The 24443-nt window shown below is 37.8% G+C and overlaps 1 protein-coding gene and 1 non-coding gene across 3 annotated transcripts; one reads left to right on the top strand and one right to left on the bottom strand.

Moving 5' to 3' along the window:
* The first annotated feature begins 3587 nt into the window (after positions 1 to 3587).
* On the top strand, positions 3588 to 3659 carry trnae-cuc (transfer RNA glutamic acid (anticodon CUC)). Its single transcript has one exon. It is a non-coding gene; the product is annotated as a tRNA-Glu (tRNA).
* A 3504-nt stretch (positions 3660 to 7163) lies between these two features.
* Positions 7164 to 22261, bottom strand: si:ch211-89o9.4 (uncharacterized protein LOC566247 homolog). Of its 2 annotated transcripts, XM_052125044.1 has the most exons (8): positions 22142 to 22261; positions 10439 to 11568; positions 9308 to 9630; positions 8896 to 9036; positions 8325 to 8450; positions 7966 to 8007; positions 7653 to 7787; positions 7164 to 7468 (listed from the first exon to the last, which is right to left on the bottom strand). In XM_052125044.1, the coding sequence occupies exons 2-8, from the start codon at positions 11532 to 11534 to the stop codon at positions 7280 to 7282; spliced, it is 2052 nt and encodes a 683-aa protein (XP_051981004.1). In that variant the 5' UTR covers positions 11535 to 11568; positions 22142 to 22261; the 3' UTR covers positions 7164 to 7279. The 2 variants fall into 2 exon arrangements, with proteins under 2 accessions (XP_051981004.1, XP_051981003.1); XM_052125043.1 differs by lacking the exon at positions 22142 to 22261 and having other exon boundaries at positions 10439 to 12251.
* Positions 22262 to 24443: the final 2182 nt, after the last annotated feature.

Genomic DNA, 24443 nt, shown 5'->3' on the forward strand with positions numbered 1-24443 from the left:
TTGGGTGTAATATACCTTTTAAGTTTTTCTTAAAGTCCTCGCTGGCATGCCATTTAGAACCATAGGAACAAATTCAAAGACAGATTTAGTTCTTCAAAATCTTATTTTAGACCAAATATTTCCATAACGTGGCTTCACTAAAAATTTACTGCCACCTTTAAGTGGAAAATGCGCCATCGAACATCAGATTTGTTGATCATGCAAATAAACAAATTGCTTAAGTTGAACTTTTATTTTCCCCAAAATGTACAACACACTGGGGGTTCAGGCTCACCTGCCTATTGTACTCCTCTTCGTTCTCCATCCACATGTACTCTGCAAAAGGGTTGGCATCACCCTCCTTGGGACCATTCACAACATTCTCATCTTTCCCTGGTCCACTGCCTCCTCCTGGTGTCTTCGCTACCTCCGGACTGTTAATATCAGCAGGTTCTGGGTGTGTAAAATGTATTAATAATATTCATCACAGTATAAATTAGACACACAACAACACAAATAATTGCTAGTGAGTATTACAATAAAGGAGACTTTGGGGGAATGGACAGAGTTGGTATAGGAGACATGCATCAGTGAAACTTCATTTAATTGGTGCAAATGCTAAAGGGATTCATTCAAAATACATATGCAAGTAGTTGTGATCGAATCAAGAATATGACCAGTTCCATTAAGGTCGGAGAGGGTTCTCTCGCGCACAAACACAAAACATGCGCGAGAATTGGAAGGCAGATTTGGAATATTACAACATAACCACCTCTTCTACTGCCTCACGCAAATTGGTTTAAAGAGGATTATGCAACTAAATGTTACTAACTAAGAGTGTGTTGCATAAACGAGACAAAGAGGAGGTCAGTCGGCACCATCTTTCTCCACATGGATTTGATTCACTGAAATGTGAGCTGAGGCCTGGATAAAGCTCCAGGCCAAACTTTTAATATTAAAGACCACTACACGTCTCAAATAAGAAAAGTCCAATTTTTACTTAATATATTGCCTAGTGCCTTCATTTAATAAAGTTCAGCACAAGCTGCATATTTGCGTTTAGACAGCGTACATTGTAAAGCTATGCCTGTTAGCTCGAGCCACGACCGAGAAATAAAAACAACCCGTGTTTCCAAATAAAAGGCTTTATCTAACCGTATAAAGTTTGCTTGATAATGAAGCAAAAACGATTGATCGCTTTGTTACATTTGTATGATTTAGGAGGTTTTAGTGTTGTAAATGATGGAGCATGGTGGATGCACGAGTTAGCATCACTACTGCATCACATACATGACTAATAGGCCTCATATACGCTGCGCTTTAAACAAACATTGCCAAACGAGCTTATTATATAAGCTTGATCAGCTTTATACTGCGCGTTAAAAGTGTTCATACAATAATATTTAGCTACTCTACGGATGCAGCGATGGCTACCATTACACAAAACAAAGAGAGTGAGAGCAGCACACCGCATTTACAAAGTCAAGAGTTTAAACACGGAGACTTCCAAAGACCCGAACAGTTAAGAAGACTTACCAGGCATTCTAAAGTTTCTGTCTCTTTAATCTATCGCCAAATAAGTCGACTGAAAGTGGTAATTTTCCTATTTGCAGCGACACCGTTACCTGGTCAAATTTCAACACTACGTCAGAGAGAGTGCTCATGTGGGCCTTTCAAACAAACATGTCGCTGCCGCCCCCTGTCGGTCGTGTGCAGCGCTTGTGCGCTCTTTGAATGTGAAGTTGAGAGTTTTTAACCTTTTTAGGGATTTTATTTGTTTTATTTGTATTTTCAAATACAAAAGCATTCTGCTTGCTTGATATACACGTTGTTGTATGGGAAATGTTACTTGAAAATAAGTCACACTCACAACTAGTGCTGAAATGGTGATGCTCACAGGCTGCAAAGGAAAACTAGCATAAAACAAAAATGTAAATATTTGCACATAGGCTACTTAGAAAATACCACACATAATAACACCCTTATCAATTTCAAAATAAATATATATTTTTAATGTAATAAAATAAACAGTATTAATACGAGCCTGCTGTTTCCAGGAAAAGTAGCATTTTGTACCAGATAGCTAAAAATCAAGTATTCGCTCTTTCATATAACATTTTAAAAACCCATTGACCAATCTTTATAATAATAATAATAATATATAAATATCAGTGGTGAATTCTCAGGAACAGCAAAGCCTTCTCTGCTGGCCTAACAAGACAAATAAATACATATGTTTTATCCTTTCATTCTCAATCACTTATTTGCCCATGTATATTTATATACATATATTAAAATCTATATATATGTATACAGGTATTCAATGGATAATTAGGTCTACTCTGGTTTCTCGCCAATAATCTATGTACCTATATAGACAATGACGTTTTGATGTTTGTAATTAAATCATTACAATGAAACCATTAGAGTAGTTTTACATTTTGAAAGTTATTATGCGTCGAATGTCCAAATATTAGCAAATAATTATGGTTAATTATTAAATGTAAAATAATTTAAAGGTGTCCTCAGTAATTTTTTGTTTTGTTATGTCTTCTTGGACTTACATTGGCATCTATAGGTGTGGATGCAGCATCATTCAAACACAATCGTTTTCATTTACTAATATAATAGAAGACATTTACATTAAACAGTTAAAAGGATCAAATTAATGCTTGAGTGAAAGTGTCAAATAACATGGCGGTTACTGAGATTAAGCGATTAATTTTGGACTGGTCATGTGATCCAAACATGGCGCCCCCATGAAAGGGACCCTCCACATGTAGATTACATCAGTTTTTTATAAGGTTACTGATATGACTGGATTCTTAATCTCATATCTGTGGTCATGATTTTATACATACGTTTCAAAATTTAAATTAATTTCTTCAGGGGTAAACTTTTTAACTACTGAGTGCACCTTTTAGTCTACAGAAATGAGACTCAATTTTGTGGTGAGACATCACTTTTAAAGAAGTATCATGAGATCACTATAACCTCTTACAAAGATGCACAAAGTTTTTAGGAAGTAATTCACACATAGGGTGAATTAAAATTAATAAAAGCATGGGATAATTCGTATTGGGTAAAGGCCATTGTGAGCTTGATATTTTAACAAACTCTTGTAGTTTAACCCACATTCGTGCTATTTTCTTAACCAAATTTTTAATAATTATTAAAAAAATAAAATATTACTTTCTTTAACGTATGGCGTCATTTATGTTGTCGTATTTATATCACCAGAGTTTAAATTTGAAAAAGCCAAAAAAATTAATGATATTAAAAAACAGACCTAGAGTAATTTGACGTTATCATATGTTTGTTTTTCATTTTCAATATTTTAAAATATTTTGTGTGAATTCACCTAAAACATTCAGGTTGTGAAATTCAAGTTTTGATTATTCAAGTGGTGGATTTCAGGGCGTGAAATTCAGGTCTCAGTATTCAGGTTGTTGAATATGGGTTAAAAAAAAATCGAGGAATAAAAATATACGACAACGAAATTAACAGAATATGACGGCTTGACACAATATGACGATTTACACTTCTTTCCGGGACTATAGACGAAGCGTTATCTTAAAATTATGTACAAATATCGCAGCTTTTAAGCTTCCCTGGTGGTCTAGTGGTTAGGATTCGGCGCTCTCACCGCCGCGGCCCGGGTTCGATTCCCGGTCAGGGAATGACAATTTTTTTTTAGCCTATATAAAGTATTTTGGTCTCTGTCTCCTTATACTATCTGCATTAAAAAAAAAAAAAAAAATACAGAAAAACCTGTACCTGTACACATAGGCCAATCCACACATACCACTGAGGGTCATTGGATCTCTTGGGCAGGGTTGGGAGGGTTATTTTGAAATGTATTCCACTACAGATACAGAATACATCCTGTAAAATGTAATTTGTATTGTATTCAGTTAGATTACTCAAGGTCAGTAACATATTTTAAATTCTTTGGATTACTTCAACACTGGTAGATTTTTTTCACTTGTTGACTCATGAATACAGTCTCTGAAAAACATAAATATATTATGCAGTGTTGTTTCTATAACAAGATTAATCAAATTGATCTTGTTTTTAAGGATTTTTAAATATTTGTACAGGAAAAAAATACAACAATTATTATCAAGAATATGATTTTTGCCCTAATATCAAAGAAATTATGATCCAATGTGAATTTTCTTGAGAACAAATATGATCGTTCCAGGTAACATGTGCATGTAAAATGGCTAGAGATAGCATTTAGCGTAGCATAAAGCTGACAATTTACACAAGGTTTATTTCTATTTCTTATGCTACAAACTTACTTCAAACTTCTTCTCTGTCTTCTCGCATGAATCACATCATAAGAAAGTGTTTCATCGCCGTTCAAATGCACTTTGGATCACATCAATAATATGTATAAATGTTTTCCATCTGATAGGATTAAATATTAAATGAAACAAATGACAATAAAAAGCAAAGTAATCTTTTCAGTAATCAAAATACATTTTGATTGTTAATGTATTATAATTACCAATGATTTAAATTGTAACTGCAGTGGAATACAGTTACTTATATTTTGCATTTTAAATATGTATTCCTGTTACATGTATTCCGTTACTCCCCAACCCTGCTCTTGGGTGGCATTTAGTGTTAATCAGAAAACATCACTGACATCCCCTACTAATACAGTGATAAGATCTGTGACGTCTTTGGGAACTTAAAACTCATACTAAGCAGTAATAAGTGGCACCAGAAAGACGTTTTTCAGAAAGACGTCAGTGGGTAGCCAGGAACACTAGTTTTATCACACTGCACTTATAACGAGAACCAGCAGGAAGATAGCTGTGCAGTGTGTAAACCTCACTCTCCTGACCGTAAAGCGTTTATAAATGTCTGACGCAACTTGTTAGCTCCTTGTAAGCGCATCCGTCTCTCACATTAAATACTACGGTTCGAGTCTCGTTCGGAGTGTACGTGTCTTGTTTATCATGAGTTGTTTTCTCTAAGGATAACCAATGAGCATTAGCATAAAATGTATGTGTGGCTTGTTTTATGATATTAGTTTGTAGTAAATATACACTTTGATTTGATTAAATGGTTTTGTAGAGGGTAGCAAAGATGAGCTACAGACTGCGGAGCCAGCAGCAGCAGCTGTGCCAGAATCAGGCATGGAAACTGGTAATAATTAATCAGTCACTTTACTTTAGAGAAAGTTAAAAGTGAAACATTGTTTATCCCAATGATCCCAATGCTCCTAATGAAAGGATTTTGACAGATGAACATTGAGAATTATATACAGTTCGATGCCATGGTGTGTCAATGAACTTAGACTAAAGTCATTCATGTATTCCTTTAACGTAGGATCTTATACATCATTTTGACAAATTGATTTATGTAAAAAAATATAAATTATTTATATTAAACATTTTTTTACCTCACTTTACTCACTATAATATAACTCTTTTGTGATGACTTTATGGTAATGTAAATGAAAATTAAAGAATCATGATAGATCTTAGGGCAATCCCACTGATCTGCTCTTCCCAATACATTTTCTTCAATGGTATTGTCTACAATTTGAAATATGTAGCACTTGATGAATTAGTTGTTTGAAGCTGATTTGCAATAAGTTATGTGCTGTATCTGTTCTTTTGCATCACAGATGATTCAGGGAGGAGAGAGGATGAGTTAGTCGAGGACAGAACTAGATTGGAAGATTTAGGAACTGTAGAAACAGGCCCAGCCAGAGCAAAACTCAAAGAATACCCTCTCACCAGCTTTGGACTACAGAGAAGTGGTTGCTAGTATGAAAATAAAATTGTCTGGGCTAAGCCCCCGGATGTCCTTCAATGCTGGAAACGCCTCTGGCACCAGGCACAAATCCCATGTTCTTTAGTGAGAGAACTATATATATATATATATATATATATATATATATATATATATATGCACATACCTTTTGGGGGCCAAAAGTTTGGAATATTGAACAGATTTTGCTGTTTCAGAAAGAAATTGGTACTTTAATTCACCAAAGTGGCATTCAACTGATCACAAAGTAAAATCAGGACATTACTGATGTAAAAAACAGCACCATCACTATTTGAAAAAAGTAATATTTGATCAAATCTAGACAGGCAGTAGCTATCACTCCACTTCTCCTTGAGTAATCATGTTAAATTGCTAATTTGGTACAAGAAAATAATTTGCCATTATATCAAACACAGCTGAAAGCTATTTGGTTCGTTAAATGAAGATTAACATTGTCTTTGTGATTGTTTTTGAGTTGCCACAATATGCAATATACTGGCATGTCTTAAGGTCAAGATTAGGTCAAAAATTGCAAAAAAGAAACTCTCTCTAGAAACTCATCAGTCAATCATTGTTTTGAGGAATGAAGGCTATACGATGCTTGAAATAACCCCCAAAAAACAGAAGATTTCATACAAAGGTGTACACTACAGTCTTCAAAGACAAAACAAGGACAGAAAGAGATGTGGAAGGTCAGCTGTACAACTAAACAAGAGGATAAGTACATCATAGTCTCAGTTTGAGAAATAGACACCTCACATGTCCTCAACTGACAGCTTCATTGAATTCTACCCACTCAACACCAGTTTCATGTACAACAGTAAAGAGATACTTTTGAAAAAGAGAAAAGGTTAGAGTGGGCAAAGAAACAAAGACATTGGAAAAGAGTGGTATGGACCTTAACCCCATTGAGCTTTTGTGGGATCAGCTAGACTGTAAGGTGTGTGATAAGTGCCCGACACGAAGGCCACATCTAAGGCAAGTGCTACAGGAAGCGTGGGGTGAAATATCATCTGAGTATCTGGACAAACTGACAACTGGAATGCCAAGGGTCTGCAAGGATCTGTTACTAAATACTATACATTGTGATCAGTTGAATGCCACTTAGGCGAATAAAAGTACAATTTCTTTCCATAAGATAAAAATCTGTAAATTATTGCAAACTTTTGGCCCCCTGTGTAGATATTGATATATATGTATATATGTGTATATATATGTATATATGTGTGTGTGTATATATATATATACACACTCACCCAACTGCGAATGTTGATACTGGCCTGTTGCAGCATGAATTTCATTGTGAAATTGGAAACAGTAAGTTACATTACTTTAGCTAAAATCGTTGTGTGCTTACAGAAATGGCCAGACCATGTGACATTGTTAAGTGGTTCATAAAACATCTGAATTTATTTACCCTGATATACAAATAATACATTCATCAATTTTAATACAAATGTAATACAATATAGGATGCTGTGGGTGGGTGATCATCTTTGTAGGCACAATATTAAGCAGAATTGACCTCAGATATATTTTTCTGTATATAAGGTCCTCTTAGGAAAACAAGATGGTGGTTGTGATAAAGACAAGGAATTTTTTGAGACCACTCATACACAGATAAAGCTACAGCAGCAGATTCCATCTCTAAAACAATCTGGATACAGTTATTGTTCCAAAGGCACTGGTCAAAATCCACCTAGATACGAAAAAAAAAAAAAAGAATATCAACATTTCACTGTTTTTTAGACTTACATTTTTTAAGATTTACTTTCACATATTTTTCGAACTAGCAAATAACAATATGCATTTTAATTGTCTTTCCATTTCTTGTTATAAAAATAATTTCTTCTCTGTAGTGCAATTTTTATAATGTAGCCCACCTTGTTCCCATGAAACACCAGAGTTCTGAAAACCTTTCCAAAAGGCTTTAGCATTCGTAGCACTCCTGTAGTAGCACATGGCTGGTTAGGGACATTGCATATCACCAGCATATTGTCCAAAGCTGTGAGCAACCCCTAAAGGATAGTGGGAGTTGTTAGGATTTTTTTTAAAATCATTATCATTTCTATAAAATCAGACTTCCAATTAGGATGGAGTCTTTAAAAAATATTTTCTTGAAAGGGTGTTTAAATATGTTTAAAACGTTTTGAATGCTTTACCATTTGAAACCTCTACAGAATGAGAGATACTTGCATTTGATGTTGATGGCCCCACAAAAGCTTGAAACATTGACACCTGGGACCCAAAAAATCAGGCAATAAGTAAATCAATTAAAAAAATAAAATAAATAAAAACTACTACTTGGAGCATTTTAAAGGTGCGTTCAGTAATTATTTCCTCATAAAAGGGATCACATGACCAACCATACTTCTCGCTTAATCTCAGTAACCGGTCTGTTATTTAACACTTTTACTCCTGGATAAAGCTAATCATGGCTAACTGTGAATAGTGAATTTCTACAATGTTATCGGTAACTGAAAAGTATAATGAGGCGCCTAGGTGTTAGTGTATGTCCAAGATGACATTCAGAATATTTAAGTGTATCAACTCACAGGTGAACTGAGGTCTACAATTTGGGACACTAGCTCCACACTTTGCTGTCTCATGTGAAGTGGGATAGCAGAGTAAACCTTCACCATTTCCTGGGCTGAGAATTCATTTGGAAGAATCACTAAAGCCTGGAAAACACACACATACATGCCAATAGTAATGATCTAAACCCTGCAGGAAACAATAAATGTCCCTCTGTCCGAAGTATTGCAAAGACAACATCTATTTGACTTTTTGACAATTTGTATTATTTATGTCACTGATATATGCTGAATATTGCTTGCCATTCACAGACAACAGTATGGTGGGCCAATAATTTTTTTCACTTGCAATAATAACGAATAAAATGTGATTTAATTCTTTTTGAAAGACTTGGACTCATTAGACTGACCTGACACTGCTAAGATTCTTAAACTTGAAAACTGACTTGAGGCTTGAGATTTAATTATTTATTGAATTAAGGGTTTTATTGTTGGTTTAGTTTCGATTCAACTTTATGAACAAGTTTAAGATATAAATATACCCTGAAATAACACAGAAAGATAATAAGAACATGTTTTCATTATGACATACCTTCTTCCATTCTAGATGAGTTGCCATGTCAACCTCAGTTGCCATTAAAACCTCAACAGGCTGACCAAAAGGAGCTGCCATTTTGATCAGTTCACTCTCAGGGTAATCAAGAGGGATCCCAGACATACGAATCACACCTCTCTGTTGGACAACAAGGACAATCAAGGAGAAAAAAAAGTTCACAGTTTCATAACAAGAGTGGAGTTCACCAGTCACAATGCACAGGTCAAACACCACAAGTCCCTGTCACCACAATTCTCTCTTGCTTTGGTATGTGTGAAATATTGTATGTCACTCCCATGTAAATTTAAATCTGTGATGCGAGACTAAACATTAGATTTGAATGGTGTACATTAATGTTTTAATGGTGGCAGTTGAAAATTGATTACACATCAGAGAATAAAGTAGTCACCTTAGTTACTGGTTTCTGAATGTTCATGGATTCATTGGTTGTTTCTGTTTTTGACTCGGATCCAGAATCTCCAGACTTCAAAGATGAAAATGAGGGGTAACGATGACCTTTTCTCATGGCATTGGACATGGTGGATCTGCTATGTAAAGAGGACAAGGACTTTTGTGTTGTATAGTTTCTAGTTTTATTATGATCCGGGGTGACAAAGTTGTGCCTTATGCTACATTTCGAGTGGGAGGGGAAAAAGATGGAACAAGGTCTCCATTTGGTAACCTCTGCATGCCCATGTTGCAGCCTCTTAAGGAAGGAATTTGATCCTCTTCCTGCAAGAGAAAAATGGTGGTTTGGTCTTACTCTACAGAAAATGCATTTCCATTAAATGGTTAGTTCTCCCCCAAAATTTAAATTCTCCCATTTACTCACCATCACGCCTTCTAAGATGAATATGACTTGCTTTCTTCTGCATAACACAAACGTAGATTATTAGACAAATATCTCAGCTCTGTTGGTCCATTCGATGTAAGTAAATGGTGGCCAGGCCTTTGCAGCTCCAAAAAGCAGATCAAGTAAGCATGAACATAATCCATCAAACTCCAGTGGTTGATTCAATGTCTTTTAAAGCGATCCAGTTGTTTTTAGGTGAGAACAGACCAAAATGTTACTCCTTTTGCACTGTACATCTTGCATTGTATGGACCAACAGAGCTGAGATATTCTTATAAAAATCTTAATTTGTGTTCTGCAGATAAAGAAAGTCGTACACATCTGGGATGGCATGAGGGTGAGTAAATGATGACAGAATTTTATGTTTTGGGTGAACAATCCCTTTAAGTGGTAAAAGCATATTAACTGGATAAGATTTAAATTAAATAATGAAAGACAGTCAATATCATCCTTTCAAATGAACACCTACATCTAGACATCTTACTTTCTCAAGTATAAAAGATTTGTATTCACTGACAAGCTAACTTTAATAGCTAATCTACTGAAAAGACTGGCATAAATGTTATGCTAGTTCATTCTGATTTAATGCACATCTTGCTGGTGGGATGTCCCGATAGCCATGGTTCAATCTGTATTTTTATTTGTTGTATATTTTTGTTTTACATCAGTTGTAAATTAAATAACTCACCTGTTGATTCTCTTATCTGTCTCAAAGCTCTAGACTTGGGAAAGAAGTGCTCATGACTAAGATCAGATGGATTGTATCTTGCAGAGGTAATGGAGCTATGGGCATGTGAGCAACGGGATTGTCCATATGAACTAAATAAATCTGGACCTTGGGAAGATGGAGAAACGGATTGTGGTAGAGGATAGCTTTTCTTCTGATTCCCATGAACATGATGCTTCCCATAAGAATATGATGACTCTCTGGATGATTCCATTTGACCAGAGAAGTCCCTGCTTAAATGTCCATATTCAATGACCTTCCCAGGCATGATGCTTTTAGATGAAGTTTGTTTGATATAATTTGCTCCTTTGTGCTGTTGCATGTCTTGTATAAAATGGGGGAGCATCTCTGTTGTTAGGTGGTTGTCTGAGCTATGACAGAGTAATTCTAGGTCCTCAAGGGAAAGGCCAAGTCTGGCTAAAGCTTTGATCAGGTTTTCTGGTAGAAAAGGTAACATTTTTTGTTGCGTAGCGTCCCAAGTCTTTGAAACTTTAGCAGGATGGCTATTAAGAGGCATTGTCATATTCGTAGCCCCTGGTTTAAAGGAGCCGTTTTTGCCACGATGGTTGTTATTGGATCCAACGAGAGGCTCCCCACATGTTGGCTGTGGTAATGTTGTTTTACTACTACTCAAGCTGAGACCTAGAATTTTCTCCTGAATTACCTCTTTTGATAGAAAGTCACCTTGCAATGTGATCCCACTTGCCTTATTAGCAATGACTGAACTACTTTTCTGAGGACTAACTGATGACAACATAGTACCAGGAAGGTTTGGTACACAATTAACATTTTTACTTTGTAAAAGATGGGAAAGTGTAATAAGCCCTTGGGGTTGATACATGGTCAGAAATGGGGTTCTTTGAGTGGCAACAGCTTGTAAGAGTAATAGAGGAACAAAGGGGTTCCCATAACCACCATGATTTCCAGCTGGAAAGTTGGAAATCAGGTTCAAGGCTAATTGAGCCTCAAGTTGGGCGAGTTTCAGCAGAGCAACTTGTGTTGTTCCAAATAGTTTTGGCACACAGGTGAAAGCACTGCTCATCCGAGACGAAGGCATCGGCCTGGTATTGATTTCAGGAGCATGTGCAAGGCTGTGAACAAAACATATAAGAAGAGGAATATGAGTTGCTAAATCATTCAAACTGGTGTGTGTTGAACTCATCACAAATGTCATATTACCTGCAATCAATTCAGATATATAGTATAATTAGTAGGTTAATAGACATATTGACAAGATCCAAAGTTTACAAGGAAAAAGACATGTCATGTTTAATTTAAGTACTTAAGCCAATCTCTTGACACACTGTATGCTCATTCTTCAAACAATTATTGAGAAAATAATTTGTTAATAAGCAATGGACTTCTGGCACAATTGCTTCTGCATTCCATGAAGTGTGGCTCAGGCGTTTGTGGTTACAGCATTCAGCTGAGATTTATTTATAGGAAGGCAGATTTTTTCTGTCAGTTGATTAAAACAATAAATCATGTTTCGGAGGTAACATGACATTTCAAATTTATAATTTGCTGAGATATATTTTTTCCTTTCCAAATGTAGCTACACTCCCAGCTCCTGTAATAATATATAAAAAATATATAACCTGCAGCAGTCTGGCTGTCTCATTAAAATGTGTTTCGTTCATTAATTATTCCTGTTGAGCTTCAGCAATAAATTCCACCAAACAACGACTGCAAATTACTTTTTTTTGTTTTGTTAAATGTCCCAGATAGATTGATTTATAAATACATTAGCCATTCTCTTACTTTGACCAGGCTTTAAAAACCACTTAGATCAGAATGAAGCAGTTTTATCAAATTAAATAAATAAATGCTATAAAACTAATTTAATGACATTTAATTTATTTAATCTGTTTCAAACATTATAACTCATTATCTTTTATACTCTTCTACTTAGGCAATTACATTTAAAAATGATATTGATATATACAGTACTTATCAATGAATTAGTGACACAAAATAAAGATTAAAACCTATATTTAATAAAAACGGGGTGATGCATGCATACAGCAGGTCTTTCTCCTCCCTCACACATGGAGCATTGCAGTGTTTGAAGTGTGTAGTCATTTCATTCAAAGAGCACTAGTTTGCAGGACCGTAGCTCATGGGGTGAAAGGTGGTATGGATTCTAGGGGCCCACAGGCCCTGGGGGCCCACAACTTATTTTAAACCGTATGTTTTCATATGAAAGAAGCCCAGACCAATATACAATCAATGGGCCCAGAATTATTTACAACGGTCCTGCTGGTGCTGACACCCTTTAATTAGTCTCTTTCAACCACATGTCATATTATCTGTGGTTAAATGTCTGCTTCAGACCTCTATGTGAAGAGAAACGGGGAAATGCGCTTGGAGTATATACCAGCCATTATTTTCTCAGATCAGCCTGGACTGAATTATAGCTCTGAGAAATGTTCTTCCACTGAATTTTTTAGGTGTTTGGAGAAATGTAACCCTGGCAGAGAGTATTTTATGCATCGGGTTAGCAGATCGGTGGTGAGGGGTAGCCTAGTATCGTTATAGAATTTCAGTTCTGAACAGGGAGGAACTGAGGATGGTGTTGGGTTCGCTTCTGGGGCCAAGGCCCCTCTGAATCTCTGCAAGAATTTGAGAGCAGAGATGATTGGAGACTGGTGGAGGTTTTGTGACTACAGCATTTGAGGGAATAGCGAGAGGTATAGCTGTTTGAAGTGTGAATTTGGGAAGGTGAGCTGGAGGTTCGGGGTAAACTGAAAAAGGTTTCGGGACCGGGTTCACTTGCTGAGGCAGCCTCACTCAAGGATCGGTTCTGGGATAGGGGAGATTAGGACGATAGAAAGAAAGGGGGTAATGTGGAGAGGAGAATGGGTCTAGGGCAGGGTTCTCCAGTGATGGCAGCCTCACAGGGGAATCCACTCCATTGGCCCATTGATAGGAAAGGGTAGAGGGATGGATGTTGGCAGAAAGAATAGGTTGAGTCGAAAATCTGGAACATGTGAGTGTCAGAATACGTGCTTGCATGTGCAGTTGCAATTTGAATGGCCTGACTCCACAGGCGTGGGCCCACATGGCATATGACGGTAGGACACTTGGTTCTTGTGGAAGTGATGTATGATGCATTTAAAGAAATTCCCTATGCAAACGAACGGGCTGAATCCTCTAGCACTGGATTGTACAGAGTTAACAGGAGGAACCCATGTTCTTGTGTGGAAAGTTCATGCTGCATATAGGCAAGAACTCACTCTGCAATATGAATTGGTTGAGTCGTCAAGCGTGGCGTTCGACGTGAGGGCGTATAGTCGGCAAGGTTTGAATGAAATTGATTGATGCGGAGATGCTGGCTTATGGCGGACTGTTTAGGGAAGAACTGAAGCAGCCTGGTTGTTGTCAAACACTGGGTGGGTGGGCGATATGGGTTACAGAGCCATGGAAGTTGAGACGCATGCCGCTATTATGGTGCGTAAATGGCTGTCCAGTGGCCAGACGTGGAGATTCCAGAGGTCTGGGCGTGGGTCAGAGGCATTTCCAGCTTTGAAGGAGAAACGGGGCTTAGCCCAGACAATTTTATTTTCACACTAGCAACCACTTCTCTGTAGTCCAAAGTTGGTGAGAGGGTATTCTTTGAGATTTGCTCTGGCTGGGCCTGTTTCTACAGTTCCTAAATCTTCCTCTCTAGTACTATCCTCGACTAACTCATCCTCTCTCCTCCCTGAATCATCTGTGATGCAAAAGAACAGATACAGCACATAACTTATTGCAAATCAGCTTCAAACAACTAATTCATCAAGTGCTACATATTTCAAATTGTAGACAATACCATTGAAGAAAATGTATTGGGAAGAGCAGATCAGTGGGATTGCCCTAAGATCTATCATGATTCTTTAATTTTCATGTACATTACCATAAAGTCATCATAAAAGAGTTATATTATAGTGAGTAAAGTGAGGTAAAAAAATATTGAATATAAATAATTTATATTTTTTGACATAAATAGTCAAAATGATGTATAAGATCCTAAGTTAAAGCAATACATGAATAACTTTAGTCTAAGTTCATTGACACACCATGGCATCGAAATGTATATAATTCCCATCATCTCTATGAGAATAATTAATCTGTCAAAATCCTTTCATTAGGATCATTGGGATAAACAATGTTTCACTTTTAACTTTCTCTAAAGTAAAGTGACTGATAAATTGTTACCAGTTTCCATGCCTGATTCTGGCACAGCTGCTGCTGCTGGCTCCTCAGTCTGTTGCTCATCTTTGCTACCCTCTACAAAACCATTTAATCAAATCAAAGTGTATATTTACTACAAACTAATATCACAAAACAAGTCACACATCAATTTTATGCTAATGCTTATTGGTTATCCTTAGCGAAAACAACACCTGATAAACAAGAAAAGTACACTCCGAACGGGACTCGAACCGCGGTCTCTGGCGTGAGAGACGAATGCGCTAACAAGGAGGTTAGAGGCTACTAAATGTAATGACAGTCGGTAGTGGACCTCTTGATGTTTAGCCTACTGTGGGTGAAAGCCAGCTAGATGATGATCTTCAGACTTTAAGGACAAAAAAAAAGTGAATTCTTACCCACTGACTTCTTTCTGAAAAATCCCCAAAGCCTCATTTGCTTCATTTTTGCTGTCTTTCCAGCTAACTGCTGTTAACTCGCCACTAAGTAACGTTAGTTGATGTCAACGACTGTGCAAGCTCCTCCTCTACCTGCTGCATATTCAACAGAGAGGAAGAAACGGAGTCGCCCATAGGCTACCGACAGCAAAGGAACTTATTCTATAGGCTAGATTATGTCTATTTTTACAGGCTGTATGCAGTATGTGCAAAGCCAAAGCACAATGAAATAAGGCAACTTATGATTTCGGGGGTTTACATAGGCTTTTGTCCGGTTTCATATTTGTCAGTCAACTTTTCAAAATACATTCGGGGCTACACTCAAAACATTCGGGGCTGAAGCCCCGGCAAAATCAGCTGCCGCCGCCTCTGGCGTGGGTGCCAGAGGGTGCCCCGTCCCTGAGAAAGTAGGTCCTTCCTCAGGACAATTTGCCAGAGAGGTGCTGTCATGAGGAGCGTGAGATCCGAGAACCAGGTCCGGGTGGGCCAAAAAGGAGCCACCAAGGTGACCTGTTCCTCGTCCTCCCTGACTTTGCACATCACCAGTGCAAGAAGGCTCATTGAGGGAAATGTGTACTTGCGCAGCGTCCGGGGCCAGCTGTGTGCCAGCGTGTCTGCGCTGAGAGGGGCCTCCATTAGGGAGTACCAGAGCGGGCAGTGGGAGTTGTTTTGGGAGGCAAAGAGATCTATCTGTGCCCTGCCAATGCGGCCCCAAATCAGCTGAAGCCTCCACTCTCCGCTGAGCTAGACCTATTGCGACAGCGCGTCCGCAGTCGTGTTGCGGTCGCCAGAGATATGAGTGGCGAGCAGCGACCTGAGTCATGGCTGACTCCAAAGGAGGAGCTGGCGGGCATGTTGTGACATGTGACGGGAGCATACGCTGCCTTGGCGATATATGTATGCTACCGTGGCGGTGCTGTCTGAACGGATCAAGACGTGCTTGCCCCGAATCAGGCACGTTGGGATCGGGACTACACTGGTGCAGTTCTTTGAGTGTCCTGGCTTTGTTTACCTGCAGGAGAGCCATGGCATGCCAGGCGGAGGCGGCCTGTCCAGTGGTGCTTTGACAACATTGTCCTACAGGCTTTGGAGGAGAGTACCGAGCGGTCCCACCAGGTGGCGGCGTTCTCGGGACACAGGTGAATCGCAACTGCCCTGTCCACCTGAGGGACCTCCGTGTACCCGTGGACCGCCCCGCCTTCCAGGGTAGTGAGAGCGGACGAGCGAGGAGGTCGGTTCCAGTCAGTAAAAGGTGCCCTCCACGAACTCGTCAGCTCGTCATGCAATTCCGGGAAGAAAGGTACCGGGGGGGGACGTGGCTAAGAGTGGCACCCGGAGCCGAGGAAAGCATGCTGGCCATCTGCACGTCAGACTCTGACTGGGCGGGCTGGCCCGAGGATGGAAGTCCGGGAAGGTCTTCAGCGTCAGACGCCTGAATGCTCTCCGATGTAGCGGCGATGTCATCATCCAGACCTGGCTCCAGGGATGAGGCAAAATTGACGTGAAGCGAGCCGCAGCTGTCCCGAGCGCAGACTGAAGCAAATGAGCATGCCGGGGGGTGGTTCGTGGGTCTGTGCCCGGCGAAACAGAGCCGGGCTGTCCTCAATCCCGGGGGAAGAAGGAGCGATGCAGGGGTGGCTGGAGTGGCGTTTGTTTTGAGAAATGAAAGCCGTGACTGCAACGTTGCCATGGTCATGTCCTCGCAGTGGCGGAATGGCATCTTTATAAAGACGCGTCCTGAAAAGGACATTCAACACCAGCTTGTGTATGTTGCTCTTTTGCCAGAAATCAAACTCTTTTAGAGGAAAATATAACTCTTTCAGAGAAGTCAACTCTTTTATGAGAGAAGCTCTGTTGAAGCGCCCAATGGCTGCACAGGGTGCAGAGAGGAGAAAGCCGCTAGAATACGCCGTCAGATCCAACAGAAGCTCTCTTGCAGAGGTGGGTGAAGCAGTCGTGACACACAACTCGCTGATCACACAACCGTTCGGCTCCGAAGAAAAAAATCTGTCTGACATTCGCTCCCCTTTATACCCGTGTGTCCGGGAGGCGGGGCATGCAAATTCTGTCTGCCAACTTGACATTGGCCTTTTCTGAAGTTCAGAGGTACGTGAGGCTCTCAGAAGAGACCCCTTGTGTCACTACAATTGACACAACGTCGAGTGAGTGACAGAAGGGGAAACATAAATATCTTATGCAGTGTTGTTTCTAAAATAAGATGAATCATATTGATCTTGTTTGAAGGATTTTAAAATATTTTGTCAGGAAAACAATATAAAAATTATTATCAAGAATATGATTTTTGCCCTAATATCAAAGGTCTTTCTAGAAAAAAAGAAATTATTATCCAACGTGAATTTTCTTGATACAAAAATAGGATCGTGGTAACATGTGCATGTAAAATGGCTAGAAATAGCATTTTAACTTGGCGTAAAGCTGACAATTTACACAAGGTTTATTTATTTTTCTTATGCTCCAAAATTACTTCAATCTTCTTCTCTGTCTTCTCGTATGAATGTAACACATCATAAGAAAGTGTTTCACCAGTGTTCAAATGCACTTTGGATCACATAATTTATGATTAAATGTTTTCCATTTGAAAGGACTAAATATTAAATGAAACAAATGACAATAAAATGCAAAGTAATCTCTTACTTAAAAAAATACTTTTTGAATGTAACTGTATTCTAATTTCCAATGATTTAAATTGTAACTGCAGTGGAATATAGTTACTTATTTTTTGTATTTTAAATACATAATCCTGTTACATGTATTCTGTTACTCCCCAACCTTGTGTGTATATATATATATATATATATATATACAGTATATCACGGAGGAAGGCTCATGCAATTGAACACTCCTGGAGGAAAGTTTTAGATAAGAACGTATGAACAGTTGTTTCATGTGTAAACGATGCTGGAGCAGCCAGTTGCTGAAGTAACTTTGCGCAATGATCTGCTTTGGTGAATGGAAAACTAAATTATTTAGACGGAAGAGCTATTCTGATAAAGGCGAATGCTTTGCAGCGGAGTTGCAATCCGATGATCCAAGCCACTTGCATTGGTCTGTTTGGGGTTAATGGAAGGGCTGAATGCCGGAAGACTCGTCGCCACCATCGATGTAAGCAGCTGTTTATATATGCTTACTTTGGAGATTAGATTAAATTAACAAGCTCCTCACAATATTTGTTATGAAACTCCATTTTGGATAAAAGCATCTGCTAAATGACTTAATGTAAATAACTTACGCAGTTTCATTCATTATAATGGGAGCTATCTATAGTCAATTTTATAGTTCTACCTCTCAAACTTATTATTATTTTACATACATTTTGTTCACCTACCAGAGAAAAGACGTGTGTTACAGTTGTTAGTACTACACGTATCCAGCTGTCTCAATGCACTGAAGCAGTTCATGCGTCCATTTTCCTTTGCTTTATCGGAAATCTAAACACTTTAATGTCCATTAGTTCGAGGCATCCAGGAAACATCCAGCCACCGAAGAACATGGCCCACATTTTAATTATAACATTTTATGACAATCATGTTAGTGCTAGTAATGTTAATTGTGTTACTATGGATGAAACGCCTCCTGCTGTTGTTTTGAATTAGGGTGCAAAGTAATCACCCCTATGCCCTATTCCCTTCGAAGAGTTCCACTCTGAGAGCTTTGAAAAGCTAAAAGTGTGGGGCTAAAAAATAAGGGACATTCGGAACTCACGTTATAAGTCTATTTTATTAGAAATTCTGTCTTAAGTGATCTTACACCATGACTTTCATGATTGTTCTCTATTCAAAGTGCCCTTCGGAGGGTGATTTATACCATTTGGAATGCAGTCTGTGATTCGACAACTAGCAGGAATTGTTCAAGGAACAAAAACACGTCAATTCCTTAAACCGTCTCAAAATTGTCTACAACCGTAAACTTATTTTAAAGTGGAAATACATTATGAGGCTCAGTGCATGTATTTTCACCTCCTAGACAATTAATCCTGATGGAGGCTAAACATTTATTTCCCTTGGTACACTCTCTTGCTGTTTGCAACATGCAATCCTAAAATACAAACTGTGGAATATTTGTCAGATGTTAAACATATGTATGCTTTCTTAAAACATTTATGAAGGGACAGCTAGTCTGTAAGGAAGGACAACTTTGGGAAGCTTTAACTCAAACATGTGCTCACTTAATTATATATAATTAATAATGTGCCAAAGGGATGTTTTTCACACACTGTGACAGCATGCCTTGTAACTTGAGCAAAGAGGTGAAAGACATTTGTCTAGTGTATATCAACACACTGCTGCGATATTTCCACAGCAATAACCAACTGCACTGTTCCCTGCTTATGTCCACCGTGTAAGAAGGGACATAATGATTTATTGGATGACACAGTATTCAAATATCGTCCCAAGAGAGCACACATGTATTGTAAATGTTCACAGTTCACATGTGGGTCAACTAAACAGAACAATAAATGAATCAAGTGAAGACAAGGTTGCAGAAAAGGGCTATTGAGTGACAGCCTGATATCAGCTTAGGGCGGCCACTAATACTTACGGAAGTGAATATGCATTGTGATAATTTCATGATTAAACTAATTTCAGGGCCAGAAAGCCACAAAATGTAACTTATTCACTAATGGTCAGTGCTTCATTTCATTATATAAATGCACATGTTACATTTCACACCCATACAGAGGGTTGTCCTGAAAGACAAAGTACCATGACTAATTAACTAGCTAATACTAGTATCGCAATAATCACATGGCCATCCAATTATGTCATAAATCTCACACAAGACACCAAAGTATGTGATGATTTTTGAAAACATGTCACTTAGGGTGTATGTGTTTATGTGTTTACGAATGTCAAATGACCCAGTGGGATCCAAACCCATACCACTCTGCTGACGTAATGCACTTCCGGTCACGCCTCAAGGAAAGGTAAACACACTGGAGCAAATTCAAAACTGTCTGATATGAGATGGAGCTCAGTGTCAGTGAGTCGGCAGAAAGTGGCCGATCCCAGGCTACTGGAACTCTGAATCAACACTCAGACTTCCCGTGTGATCGTGCTGGTTTACCTCGGGGCACCAGCTAAGCAATTTCACCTTAACAGTATTAGAATCATTCAAATTGGCAAGTGACAGTTAGAGAAGGGCCTTGCCTTAAACCGGGGCCCCTAGAATGCCAACTCGTGCATTTTTTACTACACAAGTACATCATGTTCTAAAGTGTGAACTCTGATCCCAGCTGGCCTGTGACTGAAATTCCAAATGTAATGAGATGCACTGACAGTCAACTTGGTGTCCTAATGAATTCATTTGAGCCTACTCTATCTCTCATCATCTTCAGACACACACTTATTTTAGGACATGATCATCTGATGCTGCAATGCAGGATCACTCACAGAATGACGTTCAGATTCACATATTCATGTGTCCTTGAGTTTTTGGCAGAGAAAGAGTGCTCAGACATGTTTATGAGGTCTCCACTGACAACACTTAAATAGGCATTCATATGATTATAATTACTAAATGTTTTGTTCAAAATAGTATGATGACCAGAGCACAAGACATGTGGTTTATTAAGGATTAGTTTATCAGCAGGTGGTACTAAGCTAATAATCTATTCTGATTTGCAACTCCTGGACACAGTGGCGCAAAAAGTGGGTATGCGCTATATGCGCTGCACCATGGGGGCGCCAAAGCGATGGTAAAAAAAAAACCAAAAAACCAAAAATAATTCTAATTTATATAAGTTTTATAAATTTATATAAAATGTATATAAAAGTTATCTAAGTTAAATATAAAAAAGTTATATAAATTTTAGAGGACTAACAGGCTAGATTAGACGCATGGCCCTCATAAGATTCTATCATAGAATTTATTTTGACAGAAGGGTAATATCATGACGCTGAGCTGAGTGAGCAGCAGGAGTGAGTTGTCGTTAAAACTCAAAGATGGATAAAGCAAAAAAGCTGTCGGGGGCTAAAAACAGAAAAAGAAAGAGGGAAAAGGAGATTGCATGTAAGGGATGCGACAGCAGCTTAATAAGTGGATGGTGAAAGGCAACAGGTAGGATTTAAAGTGTGACATCTGTGCTTGGAAGCTTGCAAATATTCATGTTAACAGACTAGCTAGCGTTAGCTAAGACTGGGAATGTAGCATCCAGAATATGTAGCTAGCTAGCTTAGAATATGCAAAACCGAGGTTGCTGAGCTGATAACTGAAAAATATAAGGAAGCATGTACGATAAATTACAAGAATCTGGAAAACAACTAATGCAATATCTCTGGCTTACCATGGAATCATGCATAGATTTGCTAGCAAACTTGGAGGCTTGCAAATATTAATGTTAACAGACTGGCAAGTGTTTGCTAACTTAATGCAAAATAATGTTGCTGATATTTACATTTAGATTTTGGTTAAACCCTATGGTTGGGTCACATCTCTCTCTCTCTCTTTAAAAATCTGTGCTGTGTGTGTGTGTATGTATATATATATATATATATAGCACAGACCTTTAAAGGAAGAGAGAGATGTGACCCTGTAATTACATATCTATATATATGTGTGTGTGTAACATTTTGGATTTTAAAAAGTACAAATATGGCAATGTAATTTCAACAGCAGCACAACCTTACTGCATAATAGTTGTCTTATATGATGCCATCACTAGGCTGATTTAAGAATTGAATTTAGGCTGCTTTATTTAACAGTGAGTTCATTTCTTTCAGGTGTGAGGATGGTGGATCAGGAAAGACAGGGGAAGGCAACAGGTAGGTCTAACATTAGGTGGAAGTGTAGAGGGAGCCACTTGATACCAACATATTAATTTATTAATATTATTGATATGGAAAAAGTAATATGGAAAATCTATTACATAATGTTTGTTTGACAATGAAGAGACAGACATGATGTCGGCGATGGCATCAAGTATAGAGGAGACCAGTGATGACATCAGGTAGGAGTTATATTAGTTAGACTACACAAAACTAAATGTCCAGTATGGTTTGAAGTTATGTTGACCAACCTATTTTCCAAATGTAACAGTAGCCCTGAGAGTTTTCAAAATTGTTGCTGCATACCCCTCTAACACTGGGTAGTTGCGCCCCTGCCTGGACAGACTTTCATCACGCTGTCTTCATTCCTGAAAAGTGTTCATAGAAATGGTCCATGCTGGTCAGACAAGGACAACCTGTTAAATATAATCTAATGAAAGCCTGATGATAGAAAAAATTAACACATTACCCCGGCTCTACATAACTGTGATATGGGGGTTTTAGCATATGTTTTAGCACATTCTGGAACTAGTCCAGTGGTATCTGTGTTTTTCACTCAGAGATATGTTAATGACTCAGTGGTTCGAAAAGGCCACACATACTAAATTACACAGGCCTCGCCTGAAAATTTCAGGTCTCTGTTACAGCTAAATATGGATGTGGGGTGAATCCTGTCTCTCTGGTACATGACATCCTCAACAGAGACTTACCAGACTAGTATAACCTTTTTGTCTGTCCTTGCAGGTTTGTGCCACTTACCTTAAGAGGAACTATATTGGTCAAGGCTACAGTAGATTCCTACTTTTAAAATAACATCTGAGACACACTCACATAGACACATTGGGCAAGCACCTTTACGATGCATTATAGGTATGCATTTTATCTGTCCATGTGTTTCCTGGGAATTAAATATATACCCTTGGCTTTACAAGCATCATGCTCTACCAATTGAGCTACAGAAAAATGCTTTTATAATGTTTTTGTAGCAATTAATATAATTTGGTCAGAAACTATTGCACCCAGGTCTTAATGAGCATGAGACATCACTAAACATAACATTTAATCTAATGGTAAATAAAATAAAATTAAACTAAATAAAATGAATAGCTTATCTGCTTTTTGCTTGATGAGCAATGGCTGGGTAATGGATGGGCAGATTGTTGCACATTTGTCTACACCCTGTAATCTGACTTTTTACATTCATATTTTGTCATTAGATCACATTTTAGATTATGTCATTAGATCAAATAATTCACAATGTCAGTGGGGTCATCTCAACCATTTGGGAGTGTCAAAATCAATTAAATGTTTATAATGTGTTAATTTATTTTCATAAATATTAAACGACTATGAAAATCACACACAAAAAAAAAAAGGTTACTTTTAAAATGTATTTGCTAAAGATTACAGAATACATTCTGTAAAATGTCATTTGTAATGTATATCATTAGATTACACAAAATTAGTAATGTAATCTAAATAATTTGGATTACTTCAGTACTGGCAAAGTTTTCACTTGTTTTGACTATAAACAAGTAAATAAAGTTAGAAAATTCACTTCAATTGATCTTGCTTTAAGGATTCTTTTATAATTTTACAGAAAAACTATATTTCAATTCTCATTAAGAATAAGATTTTTGCAGTACAACTTTGCTCTAAAAAAGGTTATGCTTTTTTGTCATAGATATATTGGTTGTAGCTTTCTATACAATGTTAAAGGCTAAATTGGTTAGCATTTCTTGTAAAAAATAACCTAACCTCATAAAAAACATGGACAAGGCGTGTAAGCTCCCAAGGGAAAATTCCTCAATGATGTCATATCCACCTTTTCACTCACAACAGTATGAACTTGTATGAATGTAACACATCTTAACAAAGTGTTTCACTGCTGTTCGAAAGCTCCTCAGATTGCATCATTTATATGTATAAATGTTTTCCAACTGAATAGTCTAAACATTAAATTAAACAAATGACAATAAAATGCAAAGTAATCTCTTCAGTAATCAAAATACTTTTTGAATATAACTGTATTCTGATGACCAATAATTTAAATTATATCGAGTTATTAATATTTTAAATTTGAAATACATAATCCCGTTACATGTATTCTGTTACTCCCCAACCCTGAGTAACTCTATTAGAAGAGCTAATAATATAAAAGTTGCAGGTTTAATCCCAAATGATAAAACCCACAAATTGATTAACTTGACCAAAGCACTTAAACACACTGTCTCTGCACAAATAAAGTGTTGTCTAAAATGCAACTAGCATGTACTCTTGTCATTTGGGATTGTTATGCTAATAGCCTGCAATCAGCCTGTGGTCGACAAGAGATGAAAGCATACTTTGACTGAATAACAAATTCAAGACCTCAACATAGTTTGCTGTTTGGGGTCACAAGGTATGTTAAAAATGGAATGTAACAGGTGACAAGATTGTTTTCTTGCCATCACAACAGTTCAACATCATAAATTTGACTCTTGACTGATGACTTCAGCTTTTGTATCTTAAAAACACATCAGGGCTGATGGCAGATCATATCAGCTGTTATTT

This window comes from Xyrauchen texanus, unplaced genomic scaffold (assembly GCF_025860055.1).
Source record: "Xyrauchen texanus isolate HMW12.3.18 unplaced genomic scaffold, RBS_HiC_50CHRs HiC_scaffold_612, whole genome shotgun sequence".
Classification (NCBI taxonomy): domain Eukaryota; kingdom Metazoa; phylum Chordata; class Actinopteri; order Cypriniformes; family Catostomidae; genus Xyrauchen; species Xyrauchen texanus.